At 39.4% G+C, this 25,511-nt stretch overlaps 1 protein-coding gene across 4 annotated transcripts in view; it reads left to right on the top strand.

The window, feature by feature from the left end:
- The window catches only part of col25a1 (collagen type XXV alpha 1 chain), a 46,271-nt gene that overhangs the window by 2,069 nt on the left and 18,691 nt on the right, over positions 1 to 25,511 (top strand). For all 4 annotated transcript variants that reach the window (XM_087788678.1, XM_087788677.1, XM_087788676.1 and 1 more), the window contains exons 3-13: positions 7,225 to 7,296; positions 9,463 to 9,579; positions 9,801 to 9,836; positions 15,225 to 15,251; positions 16,840 to 16,884; positions 18,617 to 18,661; positions 18,944 to 18,970; positions 19,311 to 19,355; positions 24,101 to 24,133; positions 24,208 to 24,243; positions 25,347 to 25,391. In XM_087788678.1, the coding sequence (XP_087644804.1) occupies positions 7,225 to 7,296; positions 9,463 to 9,579; positions 9,801 to 9,836; positions 15,225 to 15,251; positions 16,840 to 16,884; positions 18,617 to 18,661; positions 18,944 to 18,970; positions 19,311 to 19,355; positions 24,101 to 24,133; positions 24,208 to 24,243; positions 25,347 to 25,391 (528 nt within the window). The remainder of the gene's footprint in view (positions 1 to 7,224; positions 7,297 to 9,462; positions 9,580 to 9,800; positions 9,837 to 15,224; positions 15,252 to 16,839; positions 16,885 to 18,616; positions 18,662 to 18,943; positions 18,971 to 19,310; positions 19,356 to 24,100; positions 24,134 to 24,207; positions 24,244 to 25,346; positions 25,392 to 25,511) is intronic.

Here is a 25,511-nt window from a genome sequence, read left to right as displayed (position 1 = left end):
GGTAAACCCGGCCATAGACGATTTGTTTATTGTCATATTTTTTTCATATCTGACATGTTATTATTTTATAATAGTGTAATAACGACTATTACATGGATTAATTCACATTTCGTTGTGTTTTCGAGACGTCGTGTTCGACAGACTCTGCAGAATTATTATTATTATTATAGATGAATTAACACTGAATAACCTTTGCACATGGATATTGTGTTTCTATTATGTGCATATATTGTGTTACTTTTCCTGTTTGCTACATACCTGGGAAACAGCATTTTTTTGTTGTTGAGGTTTTAAAGTCAAACTCACAACCAGGAAGTTCACGTCCTGATCCAAGTTCTACCTGGTGTGTGGCTTCAGGTTCAACCTTTTCACCAGTTTTAGTTTGCATCTCAGAAAAGTCTTTTTTTTTGTGGTGTTCAAAGGTAAATAAATTCAAAGCAAATATGTCACGATATTAACTGGGTGGAACCAGGTGAGAGTGACCAACAGACAAACAAGGAACACATTTAATAAATCAGAAGAAACACTAAACAAAGAAAACAAGAGTCCTAAATCTCTTAAATGTCCAAAAGTCCAAAACAGTGCTGGGAAATAAAACAGGAAACAACGAAAAACACAAGGGAAACTGGAAACAGAAAATAAAAGAAGGCGGTCAAAACAGTCGCTTATGAAGAACAAACTAAAGCCCTTTCAATTTTGAAAAGAATTTTGTAGAAAACTAGACCAGGCTTCTAAGAATGAAATGAAACATGTTTTTTTTTTCTTCCTCTTGTGTAATCGAGTTTGAAGCCGTTGGACGGGGGACCAAATCGGGACCGCCAAGTAGCTTTATGTGGCCCGCCGACCAGCAAAGTGCATTAGAGGTCACGTTGATATGTTGACTTATAAATGACGGTATTTCAACTAAGTAACCATCATTAGCAGAGATTATCATGCGCTGTAATGACTCTTTGAATAAGAACGGGAAAAAAAAGGAATTTGACGGGAGTGTTCGGTGAAGTAAGTAAAACACAGAGATAATTTAGAGCGTGATATAAAGTATAAAAAGACGATATATAAATCAAACTTCCTTTTAGAGACAGTTTTGGTTTGAGATTGAGGCTCAAAATAAATCAGCTCTTCAGTCATTGAAATGTCTTTTTTCAACGCATAAGTATTTGATAAAAGTCACTCTTAGAACACGTGTTTATTTGGGTTTCAAAAGAAGGGGCCGGCGCTAACAGGAAGATGAAGACAAAGCGAGCCCAGCGTGGATCTGATTTCTTTTCATAAATCATCCCCTTTTTAACCTCAGAATTTGAGTCGTCGGTCTCCATTAGTCAAATAATCTATCAGAGGTAAGTGAGGCCCCCCCGTCACTAAACAAAGTGGCCACTTACACTTGAACTCCTCGACGTCTGCTGCTCCCAGAGCAAACAAAAGAGTCATAATCTCGCTTGTTTGAAATATTTGGAGAAGAACTTCTGGTCCTTAAGATCCTTTCGCCACAATTACAAGTCTTAGAGTGTGCGGCCCAGAGATAACAGCCGCAGGAAACCGTCAGCATTATCCAGCGTCTGTGCGTCGAGGATATTTCTTCGGAGGGACGATGACAATTTGGTTTGATGGAGTTAAAATGTTCATGTGTAACAAAAACAAATTCTTTGTTGTTTTTTGGACACATATTCACATTCTTTTCTGCCTCTGTTTTTTCTTTCAGTGGCCATTGAATGTGAGTTTTTCAGAGAGTTTCTCTCTCTCTCTCTCTGGCTACCACTGAGATAATGCAACCGTTTTTTAAATCAATATATCGTCAACAAACTTTTCTGAATCACTTTTTCTAACTTGTACTTTAAAAACACCTTTATAAGACATTTTAATGTATTTATAAGCCTTTATGATGGTTAATAATCATGTTTGACGGCCTATTATGAGATGTAGCAATTATTTAAAATGGTGGATTTTAAAGGGTTTGAATTTAAACTTCACTTAATTTCTAATAACTTCATGTCGACTAAGAGTTGGGATTATTTTCATAGTAATATGTTTTTTTTGGAGTTTTAGACAAAAAAATGTTTGTTCATTCTAATGTAGTGACTGGGGCTCAGTTGTCTTCGTCTTCATGTTCATCCAAAAAGACACTTAAAAACATCCGAATACCTCCGTACCTGAACAATTCTTGAGTTTGAGATTAGATTACATTAGATAAAACGCAGCACGGCGACACAGACAATAGATTCATAAAACAACAACAAAGTGCAACAAAAAGAAAGTGCAAGATGACACAATCTAAATCCAAGAAAAAGACATAGATCAAAGAAAAATAGCAAAGAAAAGTGAGACAAAGATTAACACAGAATAGAATCATCTTTTAACTTCTGACCAAACTCAAAATTAAACAATGTAATATCACAAGGAATGAATGAGTCCCTGAGTCTATTAGTGTTGCATCATGGGAGGAGCCTTCGTGCTCCATCTGCTCACTGATGGTGGTGTATTCCCAGCAATCCCATTTGAGATGAAGAGATAAAAACTAATAATATTTAATAAATCTCCTTATGAGTTGAACCATCACAACCTCTTCTATGAAGACGTACAATTGATTTATTTTGTCGTATGAATGTGCTCTTAAAGACCTTCACAGTAAGTGTTTCCGACAATTTTTAATTGCATTCGTCTGTCTATGAATGATGAAAGAGAAGTTTGAGTTTTTTATCTGACTTCGCGTTTCATTTCGTCTTCCTGGATCAGCGCACAAATAATTAAAACAGATTGTATCCAGTCCCTCGTCATTGGCAGGTAGATAAGACAAGCCCCCCCCCCCAGATGACCAATTAAAGAACCAGTATGGAAACTTGTTCACTGTCATTTTTTGGGACGTTTGTAACATTTTTTCAAGCTGAAATCACTCGTGTTCTCTCACTCCAGTCATTCGCGGAAACTGGACTCGGACAGGAAATGTTTGCAGTAATGAATTTGTTTGTGTTTGACGGTCACTAAGGCACGGCGCCACGCAACACATACAACGACAAACAAAAGTGATTCGTGAATATGTGTTATTACGAACAACAACTTTGTGTTGTGGTCGCACGCGTCGTGTCGTCATGACGACCGGCTCCTGCTGAAATATCGTCTCCGTCGTACCCGGTGAATATTAACAACGACAACGCCGATTGTTCGGATGTGTGTCTCCGCTTCCTTCTGCCTGCGCTCCACATGTCCGGGTTCAGCAGACACTCGCTGAACCTGAGAGGTCAAAGGTCACATATCCCTGTGAAAGGTTAGCCAAACAGAAAATAATAAATTGTGCAGTTTTGACAAACAAATGTGTTTCCACCGATGACGCCGACCGTTTATCACCTAGAAGAGCGTGTGTGGTCCGAAGGTGTGTGTGTGTGTGTGTTTGTGTTTGTGTGTGTGTGTGTGTGTGTGTGTGTGTGTGTGTGTGTGTGTGTGTGTGTATGTGTGTGTGTGTGTGTGTGTGTGTGTGTGTGTGTGTGTGTGTGGTCGGTCAGTCCTTTGGGGGGGTAGGGGGGGGACACATTCCGAACATTCAGCAAACACACTGACTGTTTATTCCGGGTGAAGGATAAAGATTGTTGCCTGTTGGGAAAATAGTCAGAAGGCTTGAAATTATTTTGGCTTGAAAGAAATGTTGGTCTCTTCTTCTGGTATTGAAGCCATATGTTCCCCCGGCGTCACTGCTGCGGTTCTGATTGTCTCGGGATTCTTCTCCACGACCATTATCTTGCTGAGGGCAACAACACAAAAACATCAGACCGACCAACAAACTGCATCACAAACACACAGATAGATGTATTTTTGCTTGAAAAAAACCCCGCAAACAAACAAACATTTGTACAAAAAACACACACCTAAACATGTTGACACACACGTGCACATCATCAGCGTGACAAGTGTGCTGCTGTGTTTCATCTGCGTGTCGACAACACTGTGAGTCGAGTGAAACAGCGACGCTATTGTCTCTGAACTCGATCCACTCGAGGAGACACACTCTTTGAATTATCTTAGAAGAGCCGGAGCGACGTTAGAATTTTAGATTCTTTTTCATCTTCAGACCATGTTCAGACCAATGAGCTCCGCCGGAGCGAGACGACAACATGACAGGAGACGTTTGATAGAGAGAAGCTTCTTATGTTGTATTCAAAATTAAACACATTTTCAAGGGGGATCTTCTGTCCCCCTTACACTTAACAAAATAGCTGATATCCTGGAAATATTTCACATATATTGTGAAATACTAGCTACAATAACTTTCATTAACCTTACAGTTGGTGAAAGGAGCTGAAAGTCTAGACATCTTGTGATACCAATTGGACATATTTGGATTTAAATGGGGGTCTTTTTCCCATCTTTCCCACCCCCGTTACAACTAACAGAAGGATCTGAGAGTATAGAGTTCAAATTGAATTAAGATTGTAGGTACTTACATTTTCATTAGAGTCTACCGCCCCCCTTACTTCCCACCCCCTTAGAATTAATAAAACTAGCTTTTGGACATTTTCTTTTAACGAATATAAAATACATTTACATTTGGTGGAATTTGAAGTAATATTGGACATGTTTGACTTTCCATGATGGTCTTCCGCTACCCTTGCGCCCCCTTACCGTTTACCCCTTAATTTTTTACTGAGAGCTCAGTAGTAGTGAATGTTTTAATATTTTAATGGGGGTCTTCTGCCCCCTTACAAATAAGAAAAGAAGATAAAATTCTAAGTAATAATGTTTGGAATTTCATGGGGGTCATCTGCCCCCTTTCCCGCCCCCCTACGAATAAGAAAAGGAGCTAAAATTCTTGAAATTTTGGATCCTTACTTTACAATGTAATACATATGGTTTGAATTAAATTGAGGGGGGTATGCTTAAATCTCCAGGGGAGTCATCTGCCCCCCTTACAATTAACGAATGTAGCTGATATTCTGAAAATTACCTTTAAAATTTATAATTGTTTGAATTTTAAGTAAAATTGGACATGTTCGTATTTTCATGAGGTTCTTCCGCCCCCCTTATGCCCCCTTTCCTTTCACCCTATCCTTCATTGAGAGGTCAGTAGTCTACATGATAATTTTCATTATAATTGAATGTGTTTGAATTTTCATGGGGGTCTTCTTTCTCCGGAGTCATCTGCCCCCCTTACAATTAACAAATGCATCTGATATTCTGGAAATATCCTCTAATAAGTATAATTGTTTTAATTTTAAGTAAAATTGGACATGTTTGTATTTTCATGAGGGTCCCCCTTATGCCCCCTTTCCTTTGACCTAATCAAACTGATTTCTTAATGGGGGTCTTCTGCCTCCATTTACACATAAGAAACAGAGCTAAAATTATGGAAATTTTGCATCATTACTACACTATGTAATACATATTGTTTGAATTTAATGGAGGTGGGATATACTTTCATGCCCCCTGTCCCTTGACCTGATCTAGTTGCCACTGAAACCTTCACTGAGAGTCTAAAAGACATTAAGATGGATATGAAAACAATATTTCGAGGATAGATCAGGCAAAAATAATTCAAGATACAAAGAGCACTGAGCATGACATGTGAGTGTTAATGATCCTTAAACTGGCCCTTCAGTTTACACATGACTGAGTCTGTTCCAACAAATGACATCTATTTAGTTCCTTTTCCTTTTATTTTCCATCACTAAATTGAAGACAGTTGTTTGGAGGTTTCAAGTGGAGCGATCACCCAGGCTTATATTTCCTCTTGTACAGATTACTGTCATTTGTGTTCAAGAAAGTTTCTTCTAGGAGCCTCAGAACGATGCTACCAGCCTCTCAAGAGAACCCAACTCACATCACACCCATTTAAATTTCACCACATTGGCTTGTTGTTGATTCCAGAACGGAACAAGCTTTCTTGGAGTCTCAATGGGCTTTTGTTCCACTTTTTCTTTTTTTAAGTAATAGACGATATTCTTCACCCAATATTTACTCTGGTTCCATTTAACAATTCATAATCTCTTTATTCAATTGAAACTGTCCAAGGGAAAAATGGATAATATTGACGTCATTTTTGGAAAGAATATTTCAAGTTTGAATTTCAAATGTTGAAACTTTTTTTTAAATGTAATGTTGTTTGAAGAATTTCATTATTTGCATTATTATTATTATTATTATTATTAATAATAAAATAGTGGCACCATTTTTACGCAAGTATTTAAAATATGTGATTCTTAGATTCTTCGTTGGAGTTAGAACATCAAACTATGAAGTCAATTTAATTCTATATTCTTTAATGCAACCTTTCAATATAGAATTGATTAAATTATTTGAATAAAAACAAACTCAACCTTTCAATATTGACACTGTTGTGTACAAAAAGAATGACATGCTTAAAATAACCATAACATTTCCATTTGGAAAATAAGGTTTCAACATGACCTTTAGACAGTAGCGACTACTCTGTTCTGAAAACTATTAAAAAAAACAACCCTATGAAGCTATAATCTCAAGTTCTGCTCAGTTTTTCTTCTGGACTTTGAAGTTCTAGCGTCAACACTTGCGTCATGTTTCTACATCTTCAACAAACGTCTCCCGTCGATAACCGCAGTTTCGTGTTGTCGTGGAATTTATAAATGTCACGTTTGTCCTCCAGGGGTTGCCGGGTCTGCCGACAATGGCTGCTTTACACAGCAATCAAATCCTGACCGTCAAGGTTTGTTGGTGGTCGCGCCACCAAGTGCATCGGGTCCCGTCTTCAGGTTGTTCACACTGAGAAGATGATGCTGGCGCGGCTGCAAACGCATCATGAATCCACTATCTTCACGGAACAAATATTACGACAACAAGATGGTCGGAAGTGATGGATGTGCACCGAGCTCCGCGGTGGAAACACATTTTCCTCTCAGCCTCACCTTAAATCCGGCAGATCCTCCATTAAGACACTTTGAGTGATGGCTAATTTTCCGGACCTTGAACGCCTCGCCGTCTTCAGTGTGAGCAACTTTGAGACGGGCTGTGATTTTTTACGAGAGTGATTTCACAGACGCTGAGAAATCCCCATTTTCCCAGAGATGGTGACACGGTCACACTCGGGGAGGTGGTCATGTTCCCGATAAAGTGTGGATTTCTCCTTCATCTGCAAAGTCGCTGCTCTTGTTACGTGAATGCCGACCTTTCTAACAGATTTCTCTCTTTTCTTCCTCCTTCCTCTGGGACCTTCTCCAATGTTTTCTCACCTTTGACCTCCAACCTCTGCACCGCACACCTGCTCAGATGGTCTTCCCTAAGATCAATCATGGCTTTCTTTCTGCTGACCAGCAGCTCATAAAGCGACGGCTCATTAAGGTAGTGGCTGAGGTTTCTTTGCTAGTTTTTGCATGTCGTTGACTTTCTCCTCACGAAGGATGTTTCAAGCTGTTTTCTGAGAGTCATCTAGAAGTGTCACCGCCTTCTACTCCAGGGCTATTCAACTCAAATTCCCCAAGGCCAGGATTTAGAAAAGGATATCCAGCCTTTGGGCCAGTCAAGTTCCGTAATTGGCCTGAAGTTTAGCAAACTGGACAGAATTGTGGCAAAGCCTCATGAAGTGTCGCAAAACGCTCACAGGACTGTCGCAAATCTTCATGAATATGTGTCGGAAAGTTGCGTAAATTAACTGAGGTGACTTAAAGTCCCGATGTTCCCTCGTTTACATTGAACTCTAATGTCCTACGGCCAGGATTTAGAGAAGGATATCCAGCCTGTGGGCTGGTCAACCCATCTACGATGCTCGTTCGTCGCCCAGAATTATTGCAAAGTTCCGTAATTGGTCTGAAGGTTAGCAAACTGGACAGGATTGCGGCAAAGCCTCTTAAAGTGTCGCTAAAAGCTCCGTGAACTGCGGCAAATGTCCGTAAATGGCCTGAATTTCCGCAAATTTTCGTAAATATGTAAAACTGAGGAGACATAAAGTCCTAACGTTCCCTCGTTTACGTTGAACTCTAATGTCCTATGGCCATGATTTAGACAAGGATGTCCAGCCTGTGGGCCGGTCAAACCATATACGATGTTCCCTCGTTTGTCGCCCAGAATTATCGCAAAGTTCCGTAATTGGTCTGAAGTTCAGCAAACTGGACAGGATTGTGGCAAAGCCTTTTTGAACTGTGGCAGATGTCCGTAAATGGCCTGAATTTTCGCAAATTTTCGTAAATATGTAAAACTGAGGAGACATAAAGTCCTAACGTTCCCTCGTTAACGTTGAACTCTAATGTCCTAAGGCCAGGATTTAGATGTCCAGCCTGTGGGCCGGTCAACCCTTCTACGATGTTCCCTTAACACTAAGTGACACAATTGTCGCAAATTTCCGTACATAGCCTTAAGTGTCCCTTTGTGCCCTGAGGTGTCGTAAAGATCAGCAAATCGCACAAAGTGTCGCAAATTTTTATAATTAGCCCCAATTGTCGTACATTTTCATTAATGGCCCAAATTGTCACAAAATGTCGCAAAGTTCCGTAAATGGCCTGAAGTGACGCAAAGTCCTAACGTTCCCTCGTTTATATTCGACTCAAATTTCCAAAGGCCAGGATTTATGGAAGGTTGGCCTGTCTGGCCGATCAACCCTTCGACGATGTTCCCTAGTTTATCGCGAAGTGCCCGGAAGTATCACAAATTTTCGTAATTGGCCGAAGTGGCACAAAGCGCCCTTAAGTGTGGCAAAGTTACGTTAATGGTCCGAAGTATGTCAAAGCCCCAAAGTGTTGCAACAAAGCCCATAAGAACGTTCGGTAAATGGCCCAAATTTTCACAAATGTAGGTCACTGGCCAGAATTCCTGCACATTTTCAAAAATGGCCTGAATTTTACAGATTTCCATAAATGGCCCAAAGTCTCGCAAAGTGTTGCAAAGTTCCAGAAAAGGCTTTAAGGGACTCAAAGTCCTGCTGTTCTCTTGTTCATCGGTTTACGCTCCAAAATGTGAGAATCCAAAAAGTAGTGGCACTTGTCATTTTTCCTTCACAGCCCTGTTTAAATTCAAAAACACTAACGTATGACTTTGAAGGCGAGTTCCTGTAAGTGTCTTAATGTTCTTCAACGGGCCTGAAGTACCATAAAGTTCCCGGAAGTGTCGCAAAGTTCGGTGAATGGCCCGCAGTATCCCAAAGTTACCCTAAGTGTCTTAAAGTTCTATAACTGGCCAAAATTCCGCAAAGTTCCCGGAAGTGTCTAAAAGCCATGTGTCCCTATGCACCCTCAAGTGTCGCAAAGTTCCGCAAATGTCCCAAAGTGTTAAAAAGTGCAGCAGATCAGCAAGTTTTATCGGCTTTTATTTAACACGTTGATTATTTAGGGGCTGTGGTTGACCCCAAACTGCCTTAAGGGCCGACTCCCTCCCCAGGTCTCGAGTTGAATAGCCCTGTTCTAGACTGTGCCACCAGCTCTTGGCTCCTTATCTTCTGTTAGAGCTGCACGTCCTTCAGTTTCCATCTGCCAGACCAACCGGAAACATTCTCACCCCGATGACCTGTGCCCGCAGGGAGATCAGGGTCAAGCTGGTCCACCGGGCCCTCCAGGCCCACCGGGCCCACCTGGGCCAAGGGGTCCCCCAGGGGACACGGGCAAAGACGGGCCGCGAGGTGTCCAGGGTCTGCCGGTAAGATCTCGTGTGGATGTGGAAGCTAAACCTTTTCACTTAAATGTCACCGACGACTTGATGGGGTTTCGATTTATGCCAGAAGAAAAACAAATCCAATTTCCTCTCAACACGGGCTTGGAACTATTCTTGGGAAAACCTTTTGAGTTTCTCAGATCCTCAAACCGCCCCTGACGTCGAGCAGCGGCTTCGTTCATGTGTAACATTTGTTCTCCCTTCAGGGCGATCCAGGACTCCTTGGTGAATCTGGACCGATGGTGAGTCAGCGAGTGTTGCTTCAACTTCAATGCTTTCTATTGATGGGAATCTGATGGTAGTACTTGGTATTAAGTCCACTTGTAGTCACTTGTACTCATGAAAACATGGTTTCAATTTAAGTCACTTTACAACATGACTGATGACCTAAGAACTGTAGTTTTTATTTCATCATTTAATTTAAGTAGAAGTTGTTGACCGGATGACTTTATTCATACAATCTTGTACGATGTGTGTACGTTGTGTTTTTAGAGTAATCAGGACAAGTTGAAGTTTTGTTTTGTCCATACTACAGTATTTACCTAGTACTACCTGGTGATACTAGGTACTGTTAGTAATAGACATAATAAGTGCTGTTTAAAGTTAAATAAAAATATACATGAAACTTTTAACTATATAAATAAATAAATAATATAAATGAAATAAAGAGAGATTTAATAAAAAATACAGAAAGTTAAAATAAAAATATTAACATAAAATCGTGCATATAAATAACGAATACTTATAATAACCAAAATAAAACAAGAATTAATGAAGAGTTAATTCGGATGATCTTAAACTAATAGATTTAAAGGATGTATTTCTTATATATTTTTTATAATTTATATATTAAATCCAAAAGTGTTTTCATGAAGTCACTGATGTAGTTTGAGTCATTAACGCTGAACAACAAGAATAAAAAAAAGATTTTACAAAACGAGCAACACTTAACTACACACACAACCACACACACAAACACACACACTTACACTACAACAACGACACACAAAGATACACACAACAACAAACACAACAACTCATGCACACACAACAACACACACAACCAATCACACAACCACAAACACAAATACACACAACAAACACACACACAACAACACACATGACCACTCATACAAAAACATACACAACCAATCACACAACAACAAACACAACCATCCACACAAACACAACAAAACACACAACCAATCACACAACAACAAACACAAACACACACACAACAACACACACGACCACTCATACAAAAACACACACAACCAATCATACAACAACAAACACAACCACACATATAACAACACACACAACCTCTCACACAAAGACACACACAACCAAAAAGTTGGAGATTAATCAGTAGATGTATGTCATTAAACCAAGAAGCACTAGTTATAACTTTAATTAATTAATCACGATTAATCGCCAAAACTTGAATTCAGAATATATATATATTTTTTAGTTTTGTCCAATATTGATCTAACATGTCCTCACTTCTCAACCTTCATCCTCATGACGTGAAAACATTTTCTTCAAAGAACATAGAGTAGGTTAAACAATGGAACACAGAGTCATGGATGTTCAAGTCCTTGATGGTCCATCTGGACTGGATGCTGTGAGGTTGAGGTGACATGTGGTCCTGGAGAGATCCTGAAGTTGATTTTTACTTCTTCTCCTCCTCGTGCTGAACATCTCAGAACCTTTTTTTCCAAGAGTTCCAAGAGTTCTGATCCACTTCCCTTCTGGGTCACATTGAAATACTACCCAGTGGAAAGATCCTGGAGACACCAGAATACTGGTCCGAACAAAAGAACCCATCGCTCGGACCCAGAACGACGAGACGGACGAAGATCTGCCTCTGAAGCTGCAGCTCCTGCCACTTGTTTTCATGTCGCTGCTATTGTTCGAGATCACAGTCCAGAAGTTTCCAGCAGCCTTCAGGAACATCTGGAGCTGGTTATGAGGATTAAGCTCTGGTGGAGGAGTGGGGGGTGAGGAGGGTGAGGGGGGTGAGGAGAGGGGGAGGATTCCTCAGGACTGGTGCAGAGATCCTCAGTCCAGGGTCTTCAGTCGTCTGGAGGAGCTCACGGTCCTGCTCCATGTTTGGACAGAAGTCAATGTTTTGTTTGTGCGGTTCCACTGGAGCTGAAGAAACATCGTCCGTCCACAGCACATCTCGCGCCAGACTACCCACAATGCATCACCTTTCACACTTTGTTATCATAGAACATCTACACGAGCACATGCTTGTTGCTGTGACACATTATTGTGGGTCTCCTTCAGTGCGAGTGTAGACCACAATTAATTGATACACAACTACACACTCAACCACTCACACAACTACACACTCAACCACATGCTCAACTACTCACACAACTACACACTCAGCAACACATTCAACTATTTACACAACTACACACACAACTACACACTTAACTACACACTCAACCACACTTTCAACTACATACTCAACCACTCACACAACTTTACACACAACTACACACTCAACCACACACTCAGCTACACATTCAACTAAACACACAACCACTCACCAAACTACACACAACTATAAAATCAACCACACATTCAGCTACACACACAACCACACACACAACCACACACTCAACCACACAATCAACCACTCACACAACTATAAAATCAACCACCCACTCAACTACACAATCAACCGCACACACAGCCACACACACAACCACACACTCAACCACACAATCAACCACCCCTACAACTTCACAATCAACCAGACACTCAACCACACACTGAACTACACACTTAACTACACAATCAACCACACACTCAACCACACAATCAACCACTCACACAACTATAAAATCAACCACACACTCAACTACACACTCAACCGCACACACAGCCACACACACAACCACACACTCAACCACACAATCAACCACTCACATAACTACACAATCAACCACACGCTCAACTACACACTTAACTACACAATCAACCACACACTCAACTACACACTCAACCACACACTTAACTACACAATCAACCACACATTCAACCACCCACACAACTACCCACTCACACAACTTTACACACAACTACACAATCAACCACACACCTAGCTACACATTCAACTACACACACAAGCACTCATAAAACTACACACATAACCACACAATCAACCACTCAAACAACTACACTCACAACCACACATGCAACAACACACTCAACTACACACACAACCACACACTCAACCATGCTCACAATCTCACACTTAACTAAACACTCAGCTACATACAACCACCACTCACACAACTACACACTCAACCACACACTCAACTACACAAACAACCAGACACACAAAGCATAGAATTTCATAATTCAGCCAATCACGGTGACACTATTGAACCAACTTTTAATATTGAATTTAAAAGGCTACAAATAAAATTAAAAAATTTAATATATAAATTATTTTTTGTATTAGTGGAATTAGAATATTACAATATATGTGTAAAAAAAAGTTAATCAATTTTGAAAATATTCAATTTCTGTAATTCAATTTCTCAAAAAACCTTTCAATATGTAAATATTTAATAATAAAAAAACAACAACTTTTTAATAAACATAATTAATAAAAGTCAAAGCGAGACACATTTGCGACGACTGCTCTTAAAAGTTCTGGTTCTGTATGTGTTTTCTGAAATAATGTAGAAGTAAAAGGGAAACAGTTAAGAGATTATTTGATCATCTTTGTCTGTTAACGTTTGTTTATGACGGAAAATTCAGTTTGATTTACTTTTTTAAGTCTATTCTTCAGGATTTTGATTCAGGCTAAGCTAGTAGCGTTAGCATCACTTGTCAAGTTAGCATCAACGTAGCTCGTGGTTGAATAAGAAAAAGATGAAGTTGCTGCTTTGACTGAGATAAAGAGAAGTTTTCGTTCTTCGTACTTAAACACAAAAGTCTATTAATGTGAGAAAATGCTTTTGAACAAAGCCTTCTTTGTTTTCTTTGACCTCTGAATGCACATTTTGCAATTTCCTCCCTGAATGGAAGTAAAACAAGGCGGCCATGTTGCTGATTTATTTGTATTATTCTTGAGGCTGGAAGCCCGAGTGCTCTCACATGTAGTAATTAGTCACACAAAGAAACCCGACAAAGAGCAGCGGAGGAACAGTTTGGCTCGTCGGAATAATTAATGTTCTTCATTGAGGTTTCTCTCCCGAGTGCTCTTGGAAATCAGCATGAGCGTGTGTGGGCGACTGCTGCTAATGTGAGAACTTGTTGCTGCTGCGACTTTAACAGGCTCCTTCTGGTGGCAGTGCAGGGAGGATGGAAAGATTGTTTTTAGATTTTCACTTAAAGTCGAGCAAACTTTGTTAAAAATTAATTAAGAAAAAAAAAACAGTTGTTGGTTTTGGCCGTGAATCTGACGACGACTTGATTACGTTCAAAAACTCAATCATTGCATTTATTTTGGCCTTAAGTGTGTGTTGCTGATGGTTATATGAACCCATGTGACTTTAATGTTCAATAAAACAACACATTTAATAAACAAAATGAAAACACACATGAATTAATTAAATAGTCAAGTGAACTCGAATAAGTATGAATAAGAACTGTTCTCTGTGAAGATCTTCTCTTTTCAGTTGAAAATTGTTTGATTATAGTTGATAATTGTTTGATTATAGTTGAAAATTGTTTGATTATAGTTGAAAATTGTTTGATTAAAGTTGAAAATTGTTTGATTACAGTTGAAAAATGTTTGATTACAGTTGAAAATTGTTTGATTACAGTTGAAAATTGTTTGATTATAGTTGAAAAATGTTTGATTACAGTTGAAAATTGTTTGATTACAGTTGAAAAATGTTTGATAATAGTTGAAAATTGTATGATTATGGTTAAGAATTGTTTGATTAAAGTTGAAAATTGTTTGATTACAGTTGAAAATTGTTTGATTACAGTTGAAAATTGTTTCATTATAGTTGAAAAATGTTTTATTATAGTTGAAAATTGTTTGATTATAGTTGAAAATTGTTTGATTATAGTTGAAAAATGTTTGATTACAGTTGAAAATTGTTTCATTATAGTTGAAAAATGTTTTATTATAGTTGAAAATTGTTTGATTATAGTTGAAAATTGTATGATTATGGTTAAGAATTGTTAGATTATAGTTGAAAATGTTTTACTTATAGTTGAACATTTTTCAATTACAGTAAAAAAGATAGTTTGTTTATAGTTGAAAATTGTTTAATTTCAGTTCAAAAATGTTTAATTTTAGTTTGGAATTGTGTAATAAGACATGACAATTGTTCGATTAGTGATTAAAATAATTTTTAATTACAGTTATTAATTATTTTAATTAATTTTAGGATGACAGTAAAAACGACTTTAATTGCAATCTGAAATTGTTTGATAACATCTTGGAAAAAATGTCAAAGATTAAAACAAAAATTAAATAATTAGTTTAAGATTCAAATTGTTTTTCATTTGATTAAAAATGGTTGGATTGATGTTTTTAAATTGATGAATTACAGTTGAAAACATTTGATTGTATCTAAAAAATTCAACTTGTTTGTGTATAACCTTATAAATCTTCAATCTCACTCTTTTGTTCATTTCTCTCCTTGTAGGGACCTGAGGGGCCCCCAGGGCTGAAGGTGAGAATCACTCGTAGACACCACAGTTATGTACAACAATGACCGTGTGAGTAGTTGAACACGTTAAAACACTCACTTAGCTTTGGTTGTTTGAATTCCACTGATAATCAAAAGAAAATGAATAATGTTGTTCTAATAACCCGGGCTTGTCCCGAGTGTTTAGATAGCGGCGCTGATGCCGTCTCCAGATGTGAGCGCCGTCTCGCCGCCAGGTAGCGGCCAGTGTTTGCTCGGCGAAACCCAATCAGACACTTCCTGTCTGCGCCGTGGACGGGGCCTCCTGCTGCTGGAGGCGGAGTCCAGATGACACGCCACCGTTAACGAGTCCAGCACACTCTGGTGGATTCATGTCTCAGGAGCCAGGAAATAGCCGCGGCTCCTCTTACATCTTATCCAGAGTAGACTTTTTTTTTTATCTGGTCCGTGTTTACTCAAGGCTCCTTCACGCTCGTGGTAGAAGGTTTTTAGTGGTGTGTGTATAACATCAGTGCTGCCCAGAGCATCATCAACTCATGGTTATTTCATTCAGGATTATCTCGTGATCGGAACGTTCCTCACTTCGACGAGGGAAAGTCGTCAGGAAATGTCATAAAGCCAGAGACTCATTTGAGACCCAAGAGAAGACGAATAAAAATGTCCATATTTCTAAATTATGCTCAGACGTGATTTCTAAACTATCCATTTCTCCTGGCACTTTACAATATTTATCCTTTCAACTTCTGGATGATTCATTCATTGATTCTTCCTGATTCCACTTTAAGTAAAAGTTCGGCCGGAATTCAAACTTCTCTCAGTTTCTACTCATGTCGACCAAGGGTTGAAATTATTTTCGGAGTAATGTGTTCCTTTTTAGAGTAATCTCGCTTTTCTTCCTCCAAAAATACACACTTAAAAACATCCAATACTTGTCGTCTGTACCGTACATCTTGTGTTGAAGCATCAACATATAGAAATATTCGTAAAACAAATTTAACAAGTTTATATTTGAGGCTTGTTTGTAGCAAGAGCTAAAGGGCTAACATGCTACAGGGAAGGAAAACATGTTTAAAGTAATACGTCACCCCAAAACTCTTGTTTCATTCATTTTCTACTCACCCTCATGTCGACTAAGGGTTGGGATTATTTTTAGAGACTTCATGTTCGTCCAAAAAAAGACGCTTAAAAACATCCAAATAACACGATAAGACGAGTGTAGACAATAGACTTTACTTTCTGTTTATATCGCTTGTTAATCTTTAAAATTCTGCTACAAACAATCATATAATATCAACTCATTTAAATTTAAGTGTTTTCTGAACAATTCCTCTCATCGAGACTTTTGGTCCCAGATGGACGTTACAAACGAGCAGTATATGGAGGTATTTGGATGTTTTTAAATGTATTTTTGGACGAAGACAACTGAGCTCCAGTCGCTACACTAAAACAAACAAACATTTTTGTCTATAACTCTAAAAAAGAACATATTACTATGAAAATAATCCAAGCTCTTAGTCTTCATGAGGTTGAGTAGAAACTGAGTGAAATTTGAATTTTGGGTGAACTATGACTTTAAGTGTAAACGATGACTCAGCAGGATCTTCTCTTACAGGGTTCACTCGGGCCGCCCGGCGTTCCTGGTTCCGACGGACTCAAGGTGAGTTTGTGATGAAGCACTATTTTTCTGACTGTTACTGCAGCGTTGGACAGATACCGGTTACAAACAAAATCCTTGAATCCATCAAGAGGCGTCGGGTTCCTCCAATGACGTCTCTGTCCTCGACTGGGATGTTTGTTTTTTCCTCCGGCAGAACCAAAATAGAACCACCAGTTCTTATCGTCCGCATGTTGAGTATACAAGTCTTACATATTGGTCCAAGTTTTATGTTGAAAGAAAACCCAGACGGACCAGCCTGAATGTGAGAGATAAGCTGTTGTTTAGAGCTCACTTCAAATGTCCCTTCTGTTGTGCCGTATCTCAAGCTCGCAAATCACCGCATCAAGGTTTACCCAGTGATGTCGGACCCCCTTCTGATGGTGGACTCGGCTGGAGCGTCGCTAAAACTTCACACCTCACACTGACTTCAAGGCTCATTAAGAGCCGTCGTCACAATTATCTACAACATGTTTTCACAGTCTCCGGCGAGAGTTTGAAGCAGAAAACTAAACATCTTACACACATACATACAAACATTTTATTTTTTGTTGATGACCAGATACAACATAATAAATGTTTGGATGATTCTTTCTCATGAACATCATAATCCAGATGAAAACATTCAAGTTAAAACACCATCTTTATTAATATATGGTTTATAAAATATTCATATTTTAGCTTTTGTTGTAGTGTTTGTAATACTGTTGTTGTGTTTGTGTTATCCCCAGAAAGTGATAGTTCACCCAAAATTAAAACTAATTTTCTCGCCCTCATGTCGACTAAGGGTTGGGATTATTTTCAGAGTAATCTGTTCTTTTAAATAGTTATAGACAAAAATGTTTGTTCATTTTAACGTAACGTCTGGGGCTCAATATTTTCGGAAAGACAGTAGACTGGTCCTAGCAGCTAGCCTAGCAGCTAGCCTAACAGCTAGCCTAACAGCTAGCCTAGCAGCTAGCCTAGCAGCGTCTGCTAAAAACAAGCCTAAAGGCTTAAAACAGACTTGTTTCTACAGTTTTCTTCGTAACAATTCCTCAGTTGTATTCCTACGGACATAACTGAGCTCCAGTCGCTACATTAAAATGAACAAATATTTTTGTCTATAACTCTTAAAAAGAACAGATTACTCTGAAAATAATCACAACTCTTAGTCGACATGAGGGTGAGTAAAAAATGAGCGAAGTTTGGGTGAAATATCTCTTTAATTAAGGAATAAGTCTTTATTCTTAGTGACTAAAAAGACAACATTTTTCATGCACCGTTCTTCCCTTTACAATATTTGTATTTATTAGTGTAGTCATTAGCATAGCAGTCATATGAGCTAGCATCATTACTTGACTAAGTCCCGAAACAAGATCAGCACAAGACCAAGACTTTTCCAGATTGTGATCAATACAGAGATTAAAAAAAATCAATCAAATCATCAATGGATTAACAATAGTCTCAAGAACCTGGTTTTTGAAGGATATTTGCATCATGTCGGCGTCAATTATGGCCTTAGACGGAGCGATCTTGAGACCATGAGACCATCAAGACTAGAGTGAGTCCAAGAATAAATAAGACCGTCCTCAAGAACTACGTCATCCCAACATTCTCTCATGGAAGAGAATCAACTGATAATCCGTACAGTTCATGACTTACAATAACATGTTTTTATATCATCATGGGGTTATAGTCGGACCTGATAAATCCAACTTTTTGAACCAGAACTTTGAAACGTTGTGTGTCATAGGGGGATTTGGGTATGCCTGGATTGGACGGAGTTTCAGGAACAAAGGTTTGCGTAACTTGATTTTTAAATTCTATGCCGTTCACACTCTTTTTATCATTGATTTTCCATCAAATTTACTTTTTTATTATTATTATCAGTACCCCCTGGTCATGATCTCATTTCTTTTAACATCTTTCTTTTGTTGATTCTCCCCGTTGTTCCTGTTATGTCAATATTCTTGTGGTTCTTTGGTTCAAATCCCTGTGCTGGAAGCATGTGTGAAGGCGGTGAATCCAGCGTCTGATAGCATCAAACCTGCTCTAATGCTCTGCTTTCTTTTGCCAACAGGGTGAAATGGGAGACCGAGGTGAAAAGGTAAAAGTGCTGATTCCGATCGTCTCGATCGCTCACGTCATCCCAAATGTGATCGTGGTCTGTGTTCTTGTTTTCTTGACCGTCAGTGAGTCACTAGTCAGCTCCTCTGCTAGGCATGCTGGGAGAGAAGGCATTGACTGGCTCTGAATGAACAGATGTGTTCATTAACACTCCTTGTGGTCTATAATGACATGTAGATTGCTCGGTTGCCTAGCGACAGAGCGTCAAAATAGTTATAACGTTCAACGTCATTCAACTTGTGAATCGTTCCATTATAAACCGAACTGAGATGTTGAAAAAAAAAGGGGTCTTAAAATTCAGATTGTCTCATTTGTTTTAGGGCGACATGGGAGAAGACGGAATGAAAGGAGAAATTGGCGAGAAGGTAAGTGAATAATGATTCACTTCCTGCTCATACCTCCAGCTAAACCTGAGAATGAAATCAATGTTCATCGACTTCTCGGTTCCATGTCGCACCAGGATGATACTTTGACGGGATATTAGACGTTCAAATGCATTTACGAACAAGGCTTCTTTCCCGATTAGAGTATTATTCAAACACAACGGTACATTTGTGGCTAACGTTTTAAACTCTCATCTAAGATCATTTACGTACACGATGTTGGTAAAAGTTAGTAATGAAAATGTATCTTGTTACCTACAAATGAGCTGATTGGTTGAACAATATACTTTAAAGTTCAAGTTGATTTAAGTGTGTCTTAAATAGATGTTGGACTGTATTGTACAAAGTGTGTGTCTGTTTGTACAAAACTCTCTTTTCATTGAAATCTTTACATTAGAAAATGATCTTAAGCTCCGCCCACTGAAAGCACTTTGTTTTTCTGGAGATAAAATCTTGTTACCATAACCACACCCAAGGGACTCGTTGTATAATCAAAGTGGGGCGTGACTACACTCTCGTAACCTCCTGTTCACCCAGATTTCCGAGCAACTTTATAAAGTAATAAGTTGAAAACATGGTCATGATGAGGGACTTACTGCATCTTGGAGAGGAAGACTTCAACACTTGAAACATGGGAGTCAGGAAAGTTGGCGTTTCACATGTGTTGACCTTGAAATAGCCATTTTAAGCTTGTAAATTCATGCTTGTTGCAACATTAGCATTAGCAATAATCCAGTGACACGTAACAAAAATTCTTCTTCCAAGATACTTTATTGCAAATGTGATATTTTATCCTTGATCAATGACTAGTTTTGGCCGAGAAGAGAAGAACCTGTCACTTTTTCCACTGAAAAAAATGGCTTAAAATACTGACGTCTTTATTGGAGAAGGATACTTTACTAGAAACACGGCGTCAGAAAGTAGCTGATAGTCCGGAGGCGGCGAGGTGCACTGGAAACGTCTCCGTCAATTTATTGCCGCTCAACTGAGATAACTTCTCACTTTACGAGTTGTCTGGATTGAGAAACGCTTGCTGCCAGTAGAACGTTCAAGAGAAACAGATGCGAGAGCTCATCTGTGCAGGCGAGCCACGCTTTGATCGCGTCCACCTGCCGAGGTGGAAAAGAGAAAGTGAAATGTCAGTCAGCTGTCAGTCAAGTTGTCAGAGGCAGAAGATGAAACTTCCAGGACGGGTCAGGGGTGGATTTAAGGCAAGAGTCTGGTGAACACGCGAGGCAAAAAAACGCTGCTCAGACGAGATGCATCTACTCGCAAATAGTTGGAAACAAGTTTCCACGAACTTGATGCCAAAGTTTTTACAGTTTAATACGGTGGGACTTTTATTAATTTGCAATTTCCAAAGCATTTTCCACTTCTCTGGTCTAGATCACTATCAACGAACTTTGGTTTAAAACCTTTGGAAAAATTGCCATTTTTATTCTGAATCTATTCATTGTTATTGTTAGCTCAACAATTCTTGACAACCTTTTTTTCTATTATTACTTAGGCTTTAACCGAAAGCTTTGTTCAAACTGCTTTTTTGGTCCTGAAGACCTTTGTTTCTATTTCATGTTCTTTTCATAGACCCTTGACCCAAAAACGTAATGTTTAATTTCTAGCAACCAAACCTCTAAAGCAGCAATACATAAAATTTTACGTTGTTTATTATTTTTCACATTTACTAGGGTGAGCATATTTTGAGTACACTACTGCCTAGAGTAGATTTATTTGTGTCGGGTAAAAAGTTTTACATGTTAAGTGAAACACATTTTTTTAAGCACCCGAAACACACGTTAGCACGCCTCTTGGAGAAGCTGAAAATACTCACAAAAAAGAGGAAACATGTGAAAAAGGTGGTTGTGTAGTTACCCTATTTTCACCATCAACAACCTTGACTCATGTAGAACTTTCTGTGTTACTTTAACAACATTATTCATGACATTGTCTGTGAAGAGTCTGAATCTGCTTCACATTAGTGGCTCAGAAACCCATATGAAGTACTTTTAGATATAATGAGAAACCAACACTACAAGAAACTTTCTCATAACATTGCAGTCACACTTTTCAAACACCAGGGGGAGGCAGAAACAATATTTCCAATCTTACGTATTGCTCCTTTAATGCGTTTGTTATGTGAAGGAACTCTAATGTAGAAACCACACCCTAGTCGTGAACTGTTCAAAAGGAAACATCATCCGGAGCGAGACACCAGGTCACTTCGGTTTAACGACCTGATCAAGGGAGCCACAGATCTGTCTCTCATCAGAACTTTCATTTTCTTCTCTACTCATCTGCAGCGCTCTCAGAGGAGCATGCCAGCCAGTGGTTTGTCTTTGTTGTACCTCTTGAAGCCGACGTCTTCTTCAGGTCACGAACTGCTCAAGAACGAGAGCTTATAGGTTTTCAAGTTTTCAGCAAAGATGAAATAAAACTGATTCTTTCTCAAAGTCTCAAATTGTCCCTACTTGAGAACGGGACTCAAGTGTCTCAAGGGCCCAATTAGAAATCAATTTTGAAATAGAGTCCATGATTTGTCTACTCTCAGACCGTTTTTTTAAAGACTTGTTATTGCATCTGCTGATCTATTTTTCACAAGTTTAGTGACAACAAATTATTTTTCAGAAGAAACTGACTTGTTTTGCACAGGTACTGTATATTTAAGTATATTGTAATACAACCACAACCATAGAAATTAGAGCATTTAAAAAGCATTAAAAACCGCAACCACAATAAGTGTTTGAATTCTACGTAACTTTGTCAAAAGTATCCGACATCTGTGGACATTGGTTGGCTGGGCGGCAAAGCATTATGGGAGCTGCAGCAATAAACGAGGAACCACTGTTTATGAGATCCTGATCGTAAGTCAAGACTCTTAATTGACGTTTGAATTAAAGCATAAACGCAGAATTATATCTGTTTAAAAACGAAAAGTAAAGGTAGAAACTTTTCAAGGTGCGACAGATGAGTAGCAGCTGTCGTGATCGTAAAGATCTCAGCGAACGCGTTTAACCACGGCGAGGCTGGACCTCGACGCCCCGCTGACGCATTATTCTCATGTCATGAGGTATAAATCTAACCGGGCGTAGCTTTTTCCACACGCTTTTTTTTTTTAAGTTGCTCATGAGTTTAATTATCAGGATTAGCATTTTAACAAGGTGAGAGCTTTTTGTAGTTTGTGTTTTATCCAAGATTTAGGAACCGAGTGCAGATGTTGGACATTCTTTCTCGATCTTTGCTGCCAAAAAATCTGCAGGTGTTCACAAAAAACATATTCAATTAAGAGTCCGGAGAGTTTTTCCCTCCTTGTGTGTTTAAAGAAACATGTTTATTTTTGCCAATAAAGACTCAACAATAACTGAGCATGTAAGAAGTCTACAGCACGGCAGCTGTAAACAGTCACACACTTTATTGTCTGCAGTCAAACTTGTGCGCTGTGCATCGTAATGACTCCCATAAAAAGTCAGCGCGGCGAGCGCAGTGAAACCACAGCGCCGCAGCTTTTCCCACCAATCATTGTTTTTTACTGAATGCAGCAGGATTCATGCAGAGTTTTTCAGGACTTCGCCCCAATAAATGTGATTTAAAAGCTCCTAGTAGTTCAATATCCTTCCCCCCAGAAAAAGGGGGTTTAACTGATCGAGGGGCCCCTGAATGTGATGCTGTGCAGCTTCTGGGAGAAAAGTTTTTGTCTAAACACTGTCAAGATCTGACGTCTTGAGAGTGTCGTCATCCTGTTTTCACCTGAAGACATTAGTTGAAGGTTTGAGGTTTTCAAAGGAAGGTCCACAGCTTGATTTCCCATCAACATTCTTCTCCCTCTCTCATGTTTGACTCTGAGCTACGTTGACATTATTATATTAACCTCTGCTTTATACGCCCGCCGCCCACCCGACTCCTTCCACTTCAACCATGTTGAACCGTCAGTCCGCAGCATCCGAGCGTACGTCAAAGAGCATTAAGGTTGTCACGAGTTAAGTTTAAGGTTTATATCTGATGGTTTACAGTCCAGTTACAGTATTTCTTTAGGTAACCTCAGAGGTTTCAAAGGCTCCTTAAAACATTGACATCCTTACTCTGGATCGTTTCCATTTATGGTCAAATTTACTTTTCATAGATTCTCTGGATCATTAAAGGTCGACTAATGTGAAACTCTAACTCTCCTGACTTGTTGTAAATGTTGAAGTATTTCTTGTCAAGACGCAGTAAGTCCCTCATCGTGACCATGTGTTGAACTTGTTACTTTATGAAGTCGGTCTGAAATCTGGGCGAACGAGAGGTTACAAGAGTCCATTATGACGTAATAATGGCTTCACTCCTCCTCCAGCCAGCTGTAATCCCACCTCGCTTTGTTCATACAACGAGTCCCTTGGAGGTGGAGACTTTCGTGGTCTGATGACAAACCTCCCTGCTTGACCAATCACAGCAGAGTGGGTGTGGTTAGGTTCAACAAGATTTAATCTCCAGAAAAACAAAGTGTTTCCAGTTGGCGGGGCTTAAGATCATTTTCTAATGTCAATATTTCAATGAAAAGAGAGTTTCGTACAAACAGACACACACTGAGTCCAAATAGAGGTCCAAGATCTGAAACAGGTATTTTGATGTGTCAAGAGCCACAGACTAATGTTACTTCAGAGAAATATATCATCTGTTTTTTCCAAACAAAACCCCTTTCTAATACTGTCAGAAATATACTGTTTTCTTTAGTAATCTGTACTTCTTGTGTTCAGGGTGATGCTGGTTCCTCCGCAGCAGGGATCAAGGTAATGGTTTATTTAACAAATGTAGACCTGAAGAGCCAAAACATTGTGACTTAATGAGTTTAATATGTTTTCAGGGAGAGCCTGGAGAGCCTGGACGCAGTGGATATAAGGTACCGCTGCTCCTCACTAATATGAACTAATCGAGCTCCAACCAGCAACCTTTGGATCAAGTCTTGCTCTAGAGCACAGTAGTGCAGTACTTGAAACGGCCACCAGGAGACCTGACAGAGAGAGACGTCTGTAATGACCACAAATATCAGAGTTGTTGTTGGACACGCTCCAACATGTGTTGCAAATGTAGTAGTTCACGGAAGAAAAGGAGACTTTTGCTCGTTATTTTTACGGCACATTCAGCAGCTAAACGTTTATAGCCTCGCTCTGATCCCTCGTCCGTCGTCTTGCAAACGCTAATCGCTTCGTTTCATGTCGCACTGATAGAGCCGTCCTAATAGACTGTTTCATTATCTGCAAGTTTTGTTTTGGAAGCCTTTCAGAAGGCCCACGACGAGCGGTGCATGTAACAATTGTCTGGGCCTGGAATGTTCCAACTTCTCTCTGCCAGTCCTTTTTAAATTGCTGTAGTTTTTTTTTTTTTTTTGCAAATTTCAACCAAAGAATCTAACAGTTTGGCTTCCAGATTTGGAAACCTCTCACACTTGCCTCGGCCAACCATATCACACGCAGCCAAAATGATCTGTTAAGCCGGGTTTGATTCACTGTTCGCAAACACAATCTGTCTTCTTGAGGTTTCGTGCTATTAAATACACGTTTACCCTTTTCATGAACGTGTTGTTTCAGCAACTGCTGCTTAATTACTTTTGAACGGTGGAACTTTCTACCCACTTTTGGTGACTTTCATAAGAGCTGCTGTGGGTTTGAATCCTCGGTGACATCGATGTCATTATTATTTCAGGCATTCTTCTGTTTAAACATTAAAAACCCAGATCCCCGTCAGTGTAACATGTCGCCTCCTTTTCTGAAAAGCATCCAGCTTTGACGGTTGAAGAGTTTCTAACAAACACTAATCCATGCTGCTGGTCTGCATGCCGCTGGGAATGTGCATGTGCAGTTCGTCATGCTCGCCTGAAGGAGGCATCGCCCCCCCGCCCCTGAAATACAGGACTCTACCAAAAATTAAAAATAGATCCAAAAGATCAGAGGAGCAAGACCTGACCCCTGCTAGGCTGTAACATGTCGCACTCTTCTCGTATAGGGAGAGCCAGGACTTCCAGGGCTGCCTGGGCTTCCAGGGATAAAGGTAAATACTTCCCTGTTTCTACATCATCATTCCCCTCGGAACGCTCCGCCCAAGTCCGGACGATCATCCGCTCTTATCTCATCACCGCTCTGCTTCTTGAATGAGCTTCGCTTCAGATTG

Source organism: Callionymus lyra, chromosome 4 (assembly GCF_982586985.1).
Source record: "Callionymus lyra chromosome 4, fCalLyr1.hap1.1, whole genome shotgun sequence".
NCBI lineage: Eukaryota > Metazoa > Chordata > Actinopteri > Syngnathiformes > Callionymidae > Callionymus > Callionymus lyra.
Note: the sequence above shows the minus strand (reverse complement) of the source record. Positions and strands in the feature narration are given on the sequence as shown.